Genomic DNA, 16,754 nt, shown 5'->3' with positions numbered 1-16,754 from the left:
GCCAGTATGTTAACTTGTGCTGCTAGCCATAATCAGACTGGGATTTTGGTTTTTCTTGCAGTTTTTTAGTTTCGTTTATTCAATAAAAGCCTTAACTTGTATTGGTCATCTCGTCAAAAATACGTTTTGATTTCCACTAACTTTCAGCTGCTTATATATGTAACTCTGTTTTTAAGATAATTAATAATATGCACTCAAGCATCTACTTTATCCGGTATTGTGCTATCTTTATGTTTGCTGTTTGGTTTCATCTTTTTAATCATGATTTCTTTTTGTTTGATGCAGCTTTTAACATAACCATGTCATCGTCACATCTTCCCGCCACATCAGAATCACTTGACCTGGCTTCAGAAGCTAAAACCAGACCTGAAGCTATCGCCATACTCTACCGGGTTCTAGATAACCCTGCATCATCTTCTGAAGCCCTGCGGGTCAAAGAACAAGCTATCACAAAACTTTCAGAACTTCTCAGGGAAGAAAACCGAGGTGAAGATCTTCGTGGTCTGTTGACCACATTAAGACCATTCTTTGCCTTAATCCCAAAAGCCAAAACCGCAAAAATTGTTAGGGGAATCATAGATTCGGTTGCCAAAATACCAAATTCAACTGATCTTCAGATTTCGTTGTGCAAAGAAATGGTCGAATGGACCCGTACTGAAAAACGAACCTTTTTAAGGCAACGGGTTGAGGCCCGACTCGCTGCCTTGCTGATGGATAGCAAGGAGTATTCTGAGGCTTTGACGTTGCTTTCGGGGTTGGTCAAAGAAGTCAGACGTTTAGATGACAAATTACTTCTCGTTGATATTGACTTGTTGGAAAGCAAACTTCACTTTTCATTAAGAAATCTACCAAAAGCAAAAGCTGCATTAACTGCAGCAAGAACAGCTGCAAATGCAATCTACGTTCCGCCAGCTCAGCAAGGCACCATTGATTTACAGAGTGGGATTCTTCACGCTGAAGAAAAGGATTACAAAACTGCTTACAGTTACTTCTTTGAAGCTTTTGAGGCATTTAATGCACTTGATGACACGAGGGCGGTTTATAGTCTTAAGTACATGTTGCTGTGCAAGATTATGGTGAATCAAGCTGATGATGTGGCAGGGATTATATCTTCAAAAGCTTTGAAGTTTTTAGGGCCAGAACTTGATGCAATGAAAGCTGTTGCTGATGCTTATGCTAAGAGGTCGCTGAAGCTGTTTGAAACTGCACTTCAGGATTTTAAAGCTCAGTTGGATGAAGACCCTATTGTTCATAGGCATCTTTCTTCTCTTTATGACACACTCTTGGAGCAAAACTTGTGCAGGTTAGGGTTATGATCTTAATTCTCAAAGTTGTTAGCAATCAAAATGGGTGGGTTGGCCGGGTGGATAATGGGTATTATTTTTTCGGCTAGGTTGTGACTTAGAGTGCTGGCTGTATGATGTTATTCGGCCCGTATGACTTTTGCAAACCACGGACCTGTCACTTCATACAGGCCGTATAGAGCAAACTTTTACATCATACAGCAGTTCGTATTCCTTCTGACAGATTAAGTGAAGTTATACGAGCCCATATAAACAAACAGCTTGTGTAACAACTTATACGGGCTTGTGTGGACATTTTCGCCATATCATATGGGTCATATAGAGTCATATGGCTCGTGTGATTTGGCAAAAAAATCTGTTCGTATGAATAATATTAGGCTTGTAAATGACCTGAATGAACACAAATGGAGTTCTCTTGTTCGTGTTTGTTCACTAAAAAAATGAGTGTGTTTCTGTTTGCTTGTTAAAAACAAGCATGCTCGTGTTGGTTTATGTTCGTGTTAGCAATATAAACAAACGGGTTTACAAACATAAAAACGAATGAGCTAGCTCTAGTACTGAACGACAAATGAGCTACAACAGTTAGCAGTAAGTTAAAAGCAAGTTAAATGTAATGTGAAGAACAATGTGTTAGGCTTAAAGTTTATTAAAGCTAGATTAAGTTTTAATAGGCCAAAAATTTTAAATGGATATATTAAGGATCGTAAGCGAACACACTTGTACAAACGTAAAATAAATAACGTAAATGAATGTAAATAGACAGAGATAAATGAATTTAGATGAACGAACATAAACGAACTTCTTGTTGAACGCTTCACAAACTGTTTATTGAACGCTCACTTAGTTTACACGGCTATATAACATGTTAGTGGTGTGCCTTACTTTTAAATATGACTTTAGACTCCTTTATAGTATAGTTACTATTTTTTTGATTTTACTAGTTTGAGGCGATGAATATAAGAATAATTCGGATCAACCCATTTATAAGCAAATGGGCCAATACAGGTCTGGTTGGATTATGAAGTAAATGCTGTGTTGTGCAGGTTGATTGAACCGTTTTCTCGGGTGGAGATTGGTCACATTGCGAGTTTGATTGAGCTGCCAGTGGAACATGTGGAGAAGAAATTGTCGCAGATGATTTTGGACAAAAAGTTCGCTGGAACTTTGGACCAGGGTGTTGGGTGCCTTATCATTTTTGAAGACCCAAAGACAGATGCCATCTTTCCGGCGACTCTTGAGACTATTCAAAACATGGGTAAAGTTGTTGACAGCTTGTTTGTCAGATCTGCTAAGATCATGGCTTGAAATGCTTGTTATGGTTTCTCTACTTGTTTCAGATCATTTTACTTTTTTATTTGTACTCATTATGTTATGACTTTGTTAGATAATCTTCTGTATGTTGAGACTTAAGTTCTCATGTGTTAGAATCTTTGCTTAAGACCAGAATCACCATCTTTGTTCTGTTTTCAATTATCTCATCTGAATCTGTTTTATACTTTTATGATTAAGGGGTTGATTCGAGGAAATGCACGATTCGTGAATCTTTATACATGAATTATCCTTTGAACTTTTAGTTCATATAATTTAGTTTGAGAATCAATGATAATTCATTGCATCAAAACTCATTTTCCAACTGCATTATATTTTCCAAATGTCTCATCAATGACTCTATTATCCATATTGAATAATGAATATTGCCACCATAACCTGTTAAAATTATATAATGAGAACATGACCACGTGAACCATTTATCTAAATGAGTTAATCGGTTGGTTGATTGTAAACAAGTCATACACGGTTTGAATTAATTGGTTGGTTGATTGTAAATAAGTCACACGGTTTGACGAGTGCATTGTTTTTAACATTAACGGGTTGACATATAGGTTAACTAAAACAGTCTATATATAAGATGTATTGCAGAAAGAAAAGATTTAAAACCTGATAACTTTTGTATCCTGTTTTGAATCATGCCAGGATTTATCACCCTTAGATATCATACTCCCAAAGGGCATGACTCAGAGAAGATAAATATATGTGACATAACTTCTTCCACACTGATATATATTTCTTTTTACAACAATATTCTCAACTACAGTAGCTAATGTAAACATAATTAAGTTATAATTTACATGATGCAACATAGAAAAGATAACACGCAAGGCACCCTGAACATTTTCAACATAAAAGGTGTCTTGGATCTAACTTGAATCAACTTCAACAAACTTACCTATCACACCATCATCTCTCTCCTAGATGGATTAGCAAACCGGGCCGAAAAGGACCGACATAAAATATCAGCATTTCCCCTCTCGAACCCTTCGTCAAAATTCTGCATGTAATCCTCCCGACCATACGAGTACACAAAACATGTGTTCCTTTTATTCTTGTTCTTCTTCATGATTTTTCTCCAAAAACTTTTCCATTTCGGTACAGATTGGAAATTGGATTCTTTTCTGGAGTAATTCCTTCCCAATCGGAGACTACGGCTTTGAGATGTATGCCAAGTTCCAATGTCCATTGCACAATAGGAAGATCTTAGTTTCTCACCTGTGAACATGCATTAGTTCACATATATGTAATTGTGTTCTTTTTCTGATTCTTTAAAAGCAAAAGCAACCTAACTACATAAGATAAGGAATTTTATTACTTTAGCCACAAGGCTTTAATTTGATTTATTTATAGAGGAAAGAAGCCAGGCCACCAGCTTATCAAGAATGGTTTGGCTTTGATTTAAACAAATAAATAACTAAAAATTGCGTTTGATAAAACAAAAGTGGTGAAAAGTTTAAATGATTGCTTCAAACGATTAGTCTTTGGTACTATCAAAGCAGTTGCTAATGGTCCAACTCCATGCAGCGATTCTGAAACAGAGGTCGTCTTTAAGCTTGTAACGAACCGAACGAACACGAAAGGAGCATGGTCGTGCTCTTTTGTTTAACTTTAACCGATAAGGTAAAATTGACAAACACAAATAGTCATAAATGAACATGAACGCTCACAAACATAGATGATCGAACAAGACATGTGTTCATGCTTGTTCATTTTAACTAACGTACAAAATTTTGTTCATGTTCGTTCATTTATTAAATAAATAAATGAACATTAACGAACTTCCCACCAAACGATTTAGAAAACAATAAATTCGTTTATAGGCCTATTTGGACCAAATCCTTTGTTATTACTTTGATAAATAACAGGCTATATGGCTCTAAAAATGAGCGGCTCTGCCAAGCTCTAAAGTCGGCTCAAAATATTCCAAAGCGCATCCGCCGAAAGAAACGTTCATCTGGTGGTTCCAATCATCAAAATTCGCTCACACACACACTATTAAAAAAATAATGAAATATTGAATGTACAACTTTAATGCATTGTGTACAAGTTACCGTTACATCGTTTCTTCCTTTTAAAGCTAAATCCTTTCGGCTAGATTTAGAACAATATACCCTAAAGGCCTGTCCGTTTTAAGAGGATTTGGAAGAAATTCTAAGAAATGAGATTTTAAGTCCCATTAATTGATATGTTCGTTTCATTAAATTAATGAAAGAATGAGGATGGAAACTAAATCCCATTAAATCCCATGTTTTATGGGATTTTAAAATACCACCTATTTTAAAGGATTGTTAAGGATTTTCTTATTAACAATAAAAACTCCTCCAAAAAAAATTCAAAAAAAATAATAAAAATATCATAACTTAAAATATAAATAAAAATTAAAAAATGTAAAAAAACTAAAACGTTTCCGACTTTGCCCTCGTTCTTAAAAAAAAAAAAAAAAGAACCGAAACCGAAAGTAGACCAAAATTGAACCGAGTTGATGGAAACCGAAAAAATCGATCAAAACAAAACAAAAAAACTGAAACCGAACATAAATGAAACTAAAAAAACAACCACAACGAAACAAAAAAACTGAAACCGAACAGAAACGAAACTGAAAAAACCGACCACAACAAAACAAAAGGCCGAAAACGAATCCGTAACCGACCAAAAACAAACAAAAGAAACCGAAACCCAACCCGTCCAGTGCTCCAAAACCGACCAAAAAGAAACAAAGGAAACCGAAATCCGACCCGTCCAGTGCAAAAACTCTTGTCAGCTCGAAACCAATTCCAATTCCAATTCCAATACATATTAACCAATCAAACACATGATAGGGATTCTCAAACATTCCATTCCAATTCCAAATCCTTTAAAAAAAGTCCATGAAACAAACGCGCCCTAACAATAATATTATAACTGAAAGTATATAAATAGTATTTAAACTTAAAAAGTAAGCTTTAACTGCACATATATTATGGTTTAAGAAACCAAAAAAATTAGTTTATGTTGAGTGTAATCACACATGCATGTATCATAGTAAAATCAATATATTTTTTTTTGTGTTTGATTCACTTTTATAGTTTTCTACTTAAAAACTAATTTCAAATTAAACAAGTTCTTATGTTTAAATCGATTATGCAAATGATGGTATGAGGATGCTATTTAGTTCAAATTTCTTGTGCGTTGAGAGGATTTAATTGGTGCACCGAAAGATATGTAGGAAACTAGAAATAAACATGTCGTAACAGTATTTTCAAAATTTAAGAAACATTACATTGTAAAAGAATATATTATGTTTGACACTGGTCACTTTTAAATAGAATTTACATCAAAACAAAGATAAAAAAAACATCATAACGGTGCATTAACTTAGAAATTTTGTAAAACATCATATTTTAAAGGTTATATGAGAAAAACAAAACATTTCCAAAGGTAATTACCAGGCCCGGCCTTGAAGGTGTGCGTTCGACCGAGGCACTTTTTTTTTCAGGGGCCAAATTTTTTTATATATGTTTTTTATATGTATTAAGAAAATAATTCCTGTGGATTAGAATTGGATTTTGATCCCTCTTAAATTATTGGGGCACAAACAAAATTTTTATTATAAATTCATTGGTTAAAATTTAGGTTATTGGGTCTAAACCAAATTGCAAAATCAATAATAAATAAAAACAATTAATAATCAGTTAAAAAAAGAAAAGAAAACGCCAATCAAAATAAGACCTATAGCGACGCTTCGTCATTCTCGCTCCCCCTTTCAAGTTCCAACTCTTCTTCTTTAGCTCCCTGTCACTAGTCACCACATTCTCCAGCAGTCCACCACTATCGACGCCACCGAACAGAACACTGGCCACCGCCATATCAGCTCAATGACTCACCAGAGTATGATTTTAAGTTTTAACTACATGATTAATTTATTTTATGGTTGTTTCGCTATTCGATCGAATGATTGGATATTTGGATAATATAAACTACGAAGAGATGATCAAACAATTTGTTGTCAAGAATGTTAGGAGAGTTTCACGAATCATCGGTTAGCGGTTAGCTATTATTGCATTTGATTTTATTACTATATTTTTGCTATTTTTATTGTAATAACGTTAATGTCGTTTAAAAAAATTAGCTTATGTATTTCGTTACTCGTTAGAGCCTATAAATCTTTTATTTTAGCTTGGCCGAAGTATTAAAATTCTTGGAGACGACCCTGGTAATTACAATATGAAAATAAGAGTAGCTGTGAATAGTTGTATCCATGTATTTAAAAAGCTTGTCCCCAAGTCAGCTTAAAAAAATACATTAGATAAAAATAAGCATTCCATAATAATATATTTAGAATTTATAAAATATTATATTTTATAAGTTATAAGATGCCCTTAAAAATGCTAATGCCACATTAGATGGATTCTTGGAAGCCATATGTAATTACTCGGCTCCATTGCTATAATAAATAGGTCTTGTCTGGGCACCTAGTTTCATGTCAAATTCCATGATAGATGAGCCGTTAATAAGGATATAGTCACCAAAGAGGTGGAAACCCCTCTGAAGAAGTAGAGGTGCACAAAAAACCTTAATCCAGAACCGGACCCGAAAAAAATATTAGGAACCGGTTTTTGTTATACCCGGGTTTTTAATACCCAAACCCGTACCCAATCCTATTCGTAGGGTACGGATATGGTATGTATTTCAGTATCAAAACCCGTAATCGGAACCGGACCTAATTTATACCCGGTAATACCCGAAAACCGGAACCGGTTCCATACCCAGAACCGGGTTTTTCCAAAACCCGAAACTTGGTTTTTCAAATGCCCGACCTATACCCGAAATTACCCAAAAATACCCGAAAAATACATGAAAAATACCCGAAAATACCCCTAAAATTGTAACCCGTTAAAAAAAATCCAATCTTTACCCGAAAAAACCCAAAAAAAAACAAAAAATAGGGTTTTTAATACCCGGAAATAGGGTATTCAAATATCCGGTTTTAGAATACCCGGTTCAATACCCGACCGGATCCGATGCATAGGGTACGGTTTTTAGAGACAATACCCGGACCCGGACCCGGACCCGAACCCGACCCGGGTATTACCAATACCCGATTTTTCAATACCCGGCCATACCCGAACCCGGGTATTTGAAAAACCCTTTTTGTGCACCTCTATTCTGAAGCATAATTGAATCTATAAAAGAACTCGGTAGATCTATTATTTTTTTTCTTAGAGCATTCCCAGTTCATTCTCTATCTCCATCTCTATAATTACTAGGGATGGCAATGGGTCGGGTTTAGGTATTCCCAAACCCATACCCGATTATATAAGTCCATCCCAAACCTGTCGGGTTTTAATCGGGTAATTACCCATCGGGTTTCGGGTTTTCCCATCGGGTTTCGGGTTTTCTCATCAGGTTTCGGGTTTCCTATCTGGTTTTGACAAAATACCCGTTGAGTATACCCGGCTCAAAATCCATCGGGTTTCTACCGGGTTTTTACAAAATATAACTAATCGATTACAAAGATGGTTATCATATAGGTAAAATATCTCAAATAATTGACATAAACAAGTTTCGACAAATAATATATTTGGAATATAGTGTGTGTGTGTGTGTGTGTGTGTATAATAAGTTATATCGGGTACATCGGGTATATAATCTGGTAAATGGGTTTATGTTATCGAGTAATCGGGTATATTAGAAATCCCAAACCCGCGAAAAATTTCAAAACTAATCCCAAACCCTAACGGGTCGGGTATTACCCGCCCCATTTATGTCGGGTTTCGGGTTTTCCCATCGGGTTCGGGTTTCATTGTCATCCCTAATAATTACACTAAAAACACAATCTTTTCTCTTTCATTTTCAATTAAATAATATTTTTTTATGATTATGTCGAGGATCAGCAATGAACTGACTAAGAACGTTGACAGAATAAGTAATATTGGGTCTAGTGGCTTGTAAATAGAGAAGACGACCCACTAACCGCCTATGCTTGCTAGGATCAACATGCGCTTCTTCATCGTCCTACCAAGTTTGGTGTTATGTTTAATAGGAAGGCACTTGGTTTACAACCCCGCATACCACTATCTTTCAAAATATCCATCACATACTTTCTTTGACTGAGGACAAGACCATCTTTTGTCCGTGCTACTTCGATTCCTAGAAAATATTTCAGAACACCTAGGTCATTGATGCTGAATTTTCTGTCAAAAAAACTCTTTGTTTCTTCATTTTTCTTTGAGTTGTTACCCACAATGATAACATCATCTACATAAATAATAGCCACCATAAACGTACTTGTTGTTTGAAATATAAAAAGTGAGTGATCAGGTTTAGATTGTTCAAAACCAAACTCATGCAAAGCAGACGTAAACTTTTGATACCAATTCCTAGATGCTCGTTTTAGCCCATAGAGGGATTACTTTAGCTTGCAAACCTTTGTTTCTTTTCCTTTCTCAAAACCTTGTGGAATCTTCATATAAATTTCTTTCTTTACATCACCATGCAAAAAAGCATTATTGACATCCAATTGATGAATTATCTAGTTCGTCTTTACTGCAACTACCAAGAGTGTACGAATTGTGATAGGTGTCATGGAAGTCAATTCCTTTCATTTGAGTAAAGCCCTTTATAACCAACCGTTCTATGTATCTTTCTATCTCCCTGTTTGACTTATATTTTAATTGAGTAAAGTGTTAAAATCGTCTATAAGGTTTGATAAATTATGCGACTTTCATCTAAAAAGTTTGTTTTGTGCAACTGGGCCATTGAGGTTTCTCATTTCTTGCCAATTACATCCAAATCAATAACTCCGTTAATTTTTTGCGTTAGCTTAGGGGCATATTTGTCCTTTTACATATATATTTTATAAAATCAATAATAAAGAATAAAAAGGATAATTAAATATTTGGGCCACCACCACCCTTCACCCTTTCTTCTCCAAGAAGTCAAGAACCCTAATCCACCTCCTCCACCATCCGGCCGCATAAAACTCACCACCACAATCGCAATCTCGGAATTGGAAAAATCAGGCTCACCACGGCATATCAACAGCTATAGACCCGGTGGCGGTCACCAACAGCGACGCCCCTAATGTTTCTCTTCAACATCTCCGATTTTCACCAAATGATTATGTTAAAACACCATACAATTGTTCAGAAACTGGTTCCACCAACGTGTAATCGATTTTGGTGATGATTTTAGGCTCCAAATCGGGCAGTGCCCGATGCCTGTTTCAGATTTTTGTTTGATTTTGAGCGACGATGGTGGGGTAATACACTTGGTAACGTCGGATGGTGGTGGTAGCCGGGGAAGTGGGAAGTGGTTGAATCAGGTAGCCTCGGCGGCGACGGTGGTTGCTAGTAGTGGCGGAGACAGTGGTTGTAGGTACTGGCGGCGGCGGTGTGTGAAATTCAAACTATGGATTTGTGTTTCTGTAACTCTGTTAGACGTTATGGAGGGCCACCATCAATTTATTAATTATATATATATATATGTATATAATATATATATATATATATATATATATATATATTTTAATGTTTTTTTTTATGAAAGGTTTGAATCTCAGCTTAAATAAAAAAGATAGAAATATAAGAGTATAAAGACAAATACACCCCCGAGCTAACCAAAAAAGTTAACGGAGTTATTGATTTGGATGTAATTGGCAAGAAATGAGAAACCTCAATGACTCAGTTGCACAAAACAAACTTTTTGGACGAAAGTCGCATAATTTATCAAACCTCATGGACGATTTTGGCACTTTACTCATTTTAATTTTTACACCCACTTAGAATCTATGGCTCGTTTTCCCTTTGGTAGATCCTTAGGGGTTCACGCGCCATTAGTCTCAAGTGCCTTTATTTCTTTCTTCATTGCCTCTCTCCAATTTTCATTATGAGTTGCTTGCTTAAAAGTCTTTGGCTTATCATTTAAACTGACGGCCGTTAAAAAACCTTTATGTGAATCAGAAAATTTATCATAAGAAATAAATTGGTAATAGGTATACCGTCGGGGGTTGTTGATTGGACTCAGGTGAAGCTTGATCAATAGATGGTGGGAGATTCACAACATAATCATTTAGTCGAGCAGGACGAGTCCGAGTTCGTTTTTCCCCAGTGGGCTCTTAATTAACGGTTTCTGCTTGGGTCATGGGTTCAGTTACATTGGCTTGCCCAATGCTTTCAGTTTGGGTCGTGGTTCTGCCACTTGGGCCGACCTTTCGTTTTGTGGTACTTCCATTGTTTGTATTATTTTGCATGACATCATCTCCATGCATATTCTTGTTCATGTCATTGTTTAGGCTATGGGGTTCATACATGTTTTATCATGTATATTACTAATGTTTTTTCACATGAATTTTGATAATCATAATACTATGTTGGAAATCTAAAAATTTCCGGCTCTTCATCTTCCTATTGGTTAGTGTATGAGTCATGAGGAAATGTGTTTTTAGCAAACCTCACGTCCCTAGACACTATTATCTTTCCATTCTTTACGTCATAAATTTTGTAACCTTTGGTACTCGGTGGATAACCTAAAAATATTCCAGGTCTCCCCCATTCCTCAAACTTGTCACCCCTCGTTTCAGTGCTACAATAATACGCAAGGCACCCAAAAACCTTTAAACTTTCGTAATCGGGTTTTTGTCCATAGTATATATCTTATTTTCAGTAACTTCTGGAGGAAGCCGGCTTATAATGTAGGATGCCGTCATGATGCATTCTCCCCAAAAATGTGTGAGCAACTTAGCTTCAAATTTCAAAGCCCTAGCTGTTTTGAGGAGATGGCGGTGTTAACGTTTCCCTCAACAACCCCTTTTTTTTTTGGGTATGTGGGCATGCGGTCTCTAGAAGAATACCATGGTCAGCATAAAAATTGAGGATTTTGAATGACCGCTACAGTTGTGTAGGATTAAGGTTGGTTTGAGCGGTGGGATACCCTCTCTGATACCATAAAAGATGATAGATCTTTTATTTTTTTTTCTTACTACTGACAAAAATATATACTAAAAATATATACTAGAAGGTATAAGTACAAAGAACAAAATGCTATGATACCATAAAGAATTTGGTAGATCTTTTATATTTTTCTTACTACTAACAAAAAATACCAGAAGATACAGGTACAGAAAACAAAACGATGGATTAGGAAAAAAAATATCAAAAATCATCTAATTCTATAATCTATATGCAGTTAATTTAAAGTATGGAATGCTTTTTCAAAATCTACTTTAAAGAACATTCATCGCCCATTTTCAAAGAATCATTCAGAATACAATACAAGGAATTGCATCCTTTACTACGGCTGAGGGGTGTGGGGCTTCAACGGGGGCGCTAGAGCCCCTCCGCTCACGCCCCCAGGCGCTAGCACCACACCACCGGGGCGCGAGAGGGGCGCTAGCGGGGCGCGAGCACGAAAAACAAAGCAGGCGTGATGGGGTTAGCGGCAGAGGCTGGCGTAAAGAGACATGGGGGAGTGTGCTGCTAGCCGTTGGACATTTAAAATGAGCCGTTGGGCTCTTATTTAATAAAAAAAAAGTTTTTTCTTCCTATATATAACCCATTTCACATAAAACATTCACCACAACTTCAAAATAAAACCCAAAATCAACCCATCTTCCAAACTTAATAATTTATGAGTTTTTTTAATAATACGTTTTTTGAATATATTTATAAAAAAATAAAAAACCGCTGGAGCCCCTCCTGGAGCCCCTCCACACCAGGGCCAGGGGCTCCAACACCCCCCTTATCCAGTTTCTCTCTCTGCTACACGTCATAATATTATTGGCTGGAGCCCCCACTAAAGCCCCCATTAGAGCCCCCCACACCCCCTCAGCCTAAGAGTGAAAGACAAACAGAATAGAATACATCTGACATCAGTGCCTTGTCACCCCAAACGGATGTTTTAGCTCCATGCAAGTATTTTATTCTATTATTTTCTTGTACTAGCCTAACACAACCTAGCTGCAACAGTAGCCGAGGTTCACCACCCCTAAAATACCCACCTTTTGAAGACGATGTAAAAACCGAAGGCAGCGGTCCGGACATACAAGAATTCGGTCTGTTTTAGACCCGTTATCCAACATGTAAGTAAACTTTCTACCCTCATCCTGTATAAATTCATGCAACCTAATAGACTGAAAAAATTGTGTATGCATATAACATCGTGGATGAGGTAATAATATCAATTAAATTTATTTTAAAATATAATTACAGATCACGACCAACATGCTGTCAATCTTCAAAATATAAATAAATGTTTTCTGACACATTAATTTAAAAATTAAAGAAACACAAGGTTAGCCTTGATAAAAAAAGAATCAGAGCAAAGGAAGAGGGTTTTCGGAACTTGTACCAAATCGATACCAAGTTTTGAGTGTTTGGTACTGGGATTTTCCGAATTTTGGACAAAATACCGGCACCGAACCGAACATACCGGCATCTCTGAATTTTGGGATTGGAATTTTCAGGATCAGTACAGTCAGTACCAACACCGTCCCAAACTCATCCCTAAGCCAAGTGTAGTGGACGGTATTTTTGGGCGACAAAGGGGCGATGAACACCGCCCCCAGGCTACAAATGGGCTAAATGTTTGGGGCTGGGGGGGGTGTGGGGTGGGGATGTAGTTATATTAGGCTGTGTGTGATATATATAATATATGTGAGTGTGATATATATACATATATATATATATATATCATGTTGCAACACCACTATAACAAAAATTCCCTATTTGCTAACTGGACTCCACGTAACACTTATCCCTCAAATTTATAGCCCCCGCTACACATAGCCTAATCAGAACCCACAATTAGTTCCTCAATGGATCCGGTGATTTTATATTTAATATTACTTTTTGTTATAAAACTTACACCAACGTGGTACAATAGGACAGAAATGTATAAAGTAAAAAATCTGCTCATAAATGTCTTGTACTGCACCAAGAAATGATACTCCTTGCCTGTGGTCCATAACCAACTTGACCAGTCTTGTCAAATAATGCAGATAAAACCATACAATGGTACCAAATATGAAATAAATAAAACATACCATTTTGGTCTTAATTTTTAACATAAATCATAACATTAACATTAACAAACTTAATATAACTTAACTTCCATTTTGTCGATTCTGCGAATGCACGATCGATCTCAGCCGTTGGAATGAATCCCGACACACGTGGGCATAATCCGACATTGCCCGAAAAAGCTCCGGCAACCGAATCTTTAAACTCCCTAAAGACTTATCCCTCACCTGCACACAAAGCTTTTGATGAGCTTCCATTTCATCCTCAAGCTTCTTCTTTAACGTCTCAACCGCAAACTGCCTCTCAGCTATTGGGTCAGGCCCGCTCGTGACCCGGTTTGATTCCGTCTCATCTTGTGGGCCTCGCCTCATAATATACTTCTGATGCCAATCTTCAAAAGCCTGATTCTTCCTCAAAAACTCCTTTCTAGTTTCTTCACACCTTTCCTTAAGCTTCATTTCTTCCTCTTGATGGTTCATAATGGTTTCGATAACCGCAGCAAAAGACGAAATGGCACTTTTTGCGAGCTCATCCGGAAGCTTCTGGAGGTGGTCGTTCCATGAATGTAGGAGTGTTTGGATCGGCGGCGTTTGGACACGCGGTGGTGATGAGATTTTTTCCTTTAACGAGCTTTCGATGGGTACTAGGTTTAGTTTCAGCCAGCTGTTTAGGGCTTGAACATAGTTTTTTTGATGCGTTACTAAGGTTTCGAAGTGCGAGTGCCAACCTTGGACAACGTGGTACAGCTGGACGGTCCGTTCATAGTGGTGTTTGGTGGTTTCTTTTGGGGCGCCCGATACGTCAAGAGACTTGAGGTCGGTTACAATGGCTAGCTGGTTGTCGTGGTGTTCACACATTGAGTCCCACATCCTCGACATCCTGTACGTTTTATCAAGGGTATCTTAGTCATATCACAAACATAGCAACAAACCCGTTTATCAAGAGTATTTTAGTCATTTGACGCAATAGTAACGAATGCACGTTTTTATCAGGAGTATTTTTGTTGATTCACAAACATAGTAATGCGCAAGCTTTATCTGGGGCATTTTAGACATTTGACACAATAGTAACACATGCACGTTTTTAATCAAGGGTATTTTAGGCGGTTCACAAACAGTTAGGCATAGTAACACACGCAGACAAGAAACTTACCCGTCAACAAGAGCTACAAGTTTCGGATACAACTGTTTGTCCCGAATATCGTTTACTTCCGAAACGGTTGAATCCAAAGATTGCATGTCAACAATGTAACGAGTGTGCAAATGACTCACCGCCGCCTTTGTTTTTTCTAAAGATTCGGTAGCCGCACCTCGTTTTTTCAATTTGTTAAGTAACGATACTTTCCTTTGATACTCTAACTTCATAAGCTCCCCGGCCTACATTACAGCCAAGAAATTTAAAGGTGAAATGACCATTATACCCTTTAGTAACCGTTACAAAAATAGTAGCACACACCTTTACTTCCTCGTAGAGTTTTTTCTCCCACGCTAGAAGCTTATCAAGCACGGTAGCGTGCGTTTCATACTTATCTTCATCATATTCATCATTCCCGTTTTCACCATTCGGTATGCCTTTAAACGATTTATTCCATGTGATCACACGCATCACTCTTGCAGCGTGATCAATGTGACCTACCAAAATCGGACAAGTTAATAACAAGATTCAGATTTCAGTTAACTAATTAATACCAAATAAATATAGATAAGAGCAGTTTGATAATTATCACCTCGATTATCAGCAAAATTGGAATGATAATGCAACCGAGTAGCCTCGAGCATCTTTGACACCTCTTGTGCACTCTCGGAAGCCTTCAAGAAATGATCATCAATCTCCCCCAAAATCTTCAACAAATTCACACTACTCGATCCAACCACCATACCACCGCCACCATTCACCACTCCACCACCGCCTCTTCGGTTCATATCAGCCGGGGCCGTGTTAGAATGCACGAATTTCTTATCCTTCACTGGCACCGTCACCGGTGTCACCTCTTCCTCGGTTGTAAACCCCTCCATTACAACTTTCTCCGGCGTCTTTGGCTCCACCTCCTGGCGGTGGAGATGATGAGTCTGGTGACGGTGGAGATGGTGGTCATCTTCCTCCTCCTCCTCCTCCTCATCTTTTTCATCAATGACATCATCTTCTTCTTCACTTAAATTCGTTCCCGGCATATTATCATCAACCATGAAAAAGTAATCACAAGCCCCCCCTTTGGACTCTGGTGGCGGCGGCGCCACCGGAGTCTGAAGCATCGGCGACGGTGTCTCGTCCACCGTCGCCATCCTTCCGCCACTCTTCCGCCCGCTCCTCCCTCTCAAATCATTAACATTATCCTCCTCTTCATCTTCCTCAATTATAGCCCCATTATCAACCTTCCTACCATTCTTCTTCGTAACTGAAATAACCGGCATTGTAACCGACCGCTGTAACGGTGGCGTCGGGGTCGGGGAAAAGCTCGGCAACGGCGGGGGGACAGGGGAGTAAGCGGGTTCTGGCGGCGGAGGGGGCGGGAGCTCCGTGATCGGCGGGGGCGGAGGCGGGGGCTCGGACGACTCACCGCCACCGCCTAAATGGTGGTGATAAACCTCTTCCGCTTCCCCTTGGGCGTAATCACTCAAGGCTGCCCCGGTGTTCTTTAAGGCCATGGCGTAACCGGAATGGCCCGAAGCGAAGGCGTTCCTGGCAGTCACCGCTTCCTTCATGAAGTTCCGGCGATCCTTGCATCTGGAAACCGATTCCTCATTCTCAATCTTGGATTGAGCACAACCCATTTTACAAATGAAGGAATAGTTTCAGTTAGGGTTTTGGGGGTTTCTGAAACACAGTAAACAAAAGGTTAGATTTAAGATTCATTAAAATCCTTTTTACATTGCAAAAAGGGGCAGCTTTTGTGAGTGAATCTTTATTTTTAGTCTGATTAAAACAAAACAAAAGAAAAGAAAAAAGACGAAATAATTTTGGTTTGGTGGGTTCCAACCAAGAAGATGATAAACCCACATCGGATTCCAGTTCAATGCCTTAAAATGGGAAAAAAAGGTTGAAACTTCATTTGTGGGATTTGAAATTATACGTTTAAAGATTAAAAATTAAAAATCACCTTAAAATAAAAATAAATGGGTAA

At 37.8% G+C, this 16,754-nt stretch overlaps 2 protein-coding genes across 2 annotated transcripts; one reads left to right on the top strand and one right to left on the bottom strand.

The window, feature by feature from the left end:
* Positions 1-256: 256 nt before the first annotated feature.
* LOC143547974 (26S proteasome non-ATPase regulatory subunit 11 homolog) lies at positions 257-2,774 on the top strand. Its single transcript, XM_077039256.1, has 2 exons — positions 257-1,303; positions 2,348-2,774. The coding sequence occupies exons 1-2, from the start codon at positions 300-302 to the stop codon at positions 2,607-2,609; spliced, it is 1,266 nt and encodes a 421-aa protein (XP_076895371.1). The 5' UTR covers positions 257-299; the 3' UTR covers positions 2,610-2,774.
* A 10,911-nt stretch (positions 2,775-13,685) lies between these two features.
* LOC143547964 (protein ALTERED PHOSPHATE STARVATION RESPONSE 1-like) lies at positions 13,686-16,442 on the bottom strand. The gene is made up of 4 exons (XM_077039250.1): positions 15,360-16,442; positions 15,089-15,264; positions 14,786-15,009; positions 13,686-14,512 (listed from the first exon to the last, which is right to left on the bottom strand). The coding sequence occupies exons 1-4, from the start codon at positions 16,402-16,404 to the stop codon at positions 13,717-13,719; spliced, it is 2,241 nt and encodes a 746-aa protein (XP_076895365.1). The 5' UTR covers positions 16,405-16,442; the 3' UTR covers positions 13,686-13,716.
* Between the last annotated feature and the right edge of the window lie 312 nt (positions 16,443-16,754).

This window comes from Bidens hawaiensis, unplaced genomic scaffold (assembly GCF_021521415.1).
Source record: "Bidens hawaiensis isolate Kalapana, Puna unplaced genomic scaffold, B.hawaiensis_p1.1 tig00000905_1, whole genome shotgun sequence".
In the NCBI taxonomy this organism is placed as follows: Eukaryota; Viridiplantae; Streptophyta; class Magnoliopsida; order Asterales; family Asteraceae; genus Bidens; species Bidens hawaiensis.
The sequence above is the reverse complement of the archived record's forward strand: the minus strand, read 5'-3'. Positions and strand labels throughout refer to the sequence as shown.

Bases quoted from the DNA above. Each gene is read 5' to 3' on its own strand.
- LOC143547974 (XM_077039256.1), top strand. From the start codon at position 300: ATGTCATCGTCACATCTTCCCGCCACATCAGAATCACTTGACCTGGCT. The intron at 1,304-2,347 runs GTTAGGGTTATG...TGTGTTGTGCAG, and splicing joins TTGGAGCAAAACTTGTGCAG to GTTGATTGAACCGTTTTCTC.
- LOC143547964 (XM_077039250.1), bottom strand. From the start codon at position 16,404: ATGGGTTGTGCTCAATCCAAGATTGAGAATGAGGAATCGGTTTCCAGA. The intron at 15,010-15,088 runs GTGTGTGCTACT...GCTGTAATGTAG, and splicing joins AACTCTACGAGGAAGTAAAG to GCCGGGGAGCTTATGAAGTT. The intron at 14,513-14,785 runs GTAAGTTTCTTG...TAAAACGTACAG, and splicing joins CTTGTAGCTCTTGTTGACGG to GATGTCGAGGATGTGGGACT.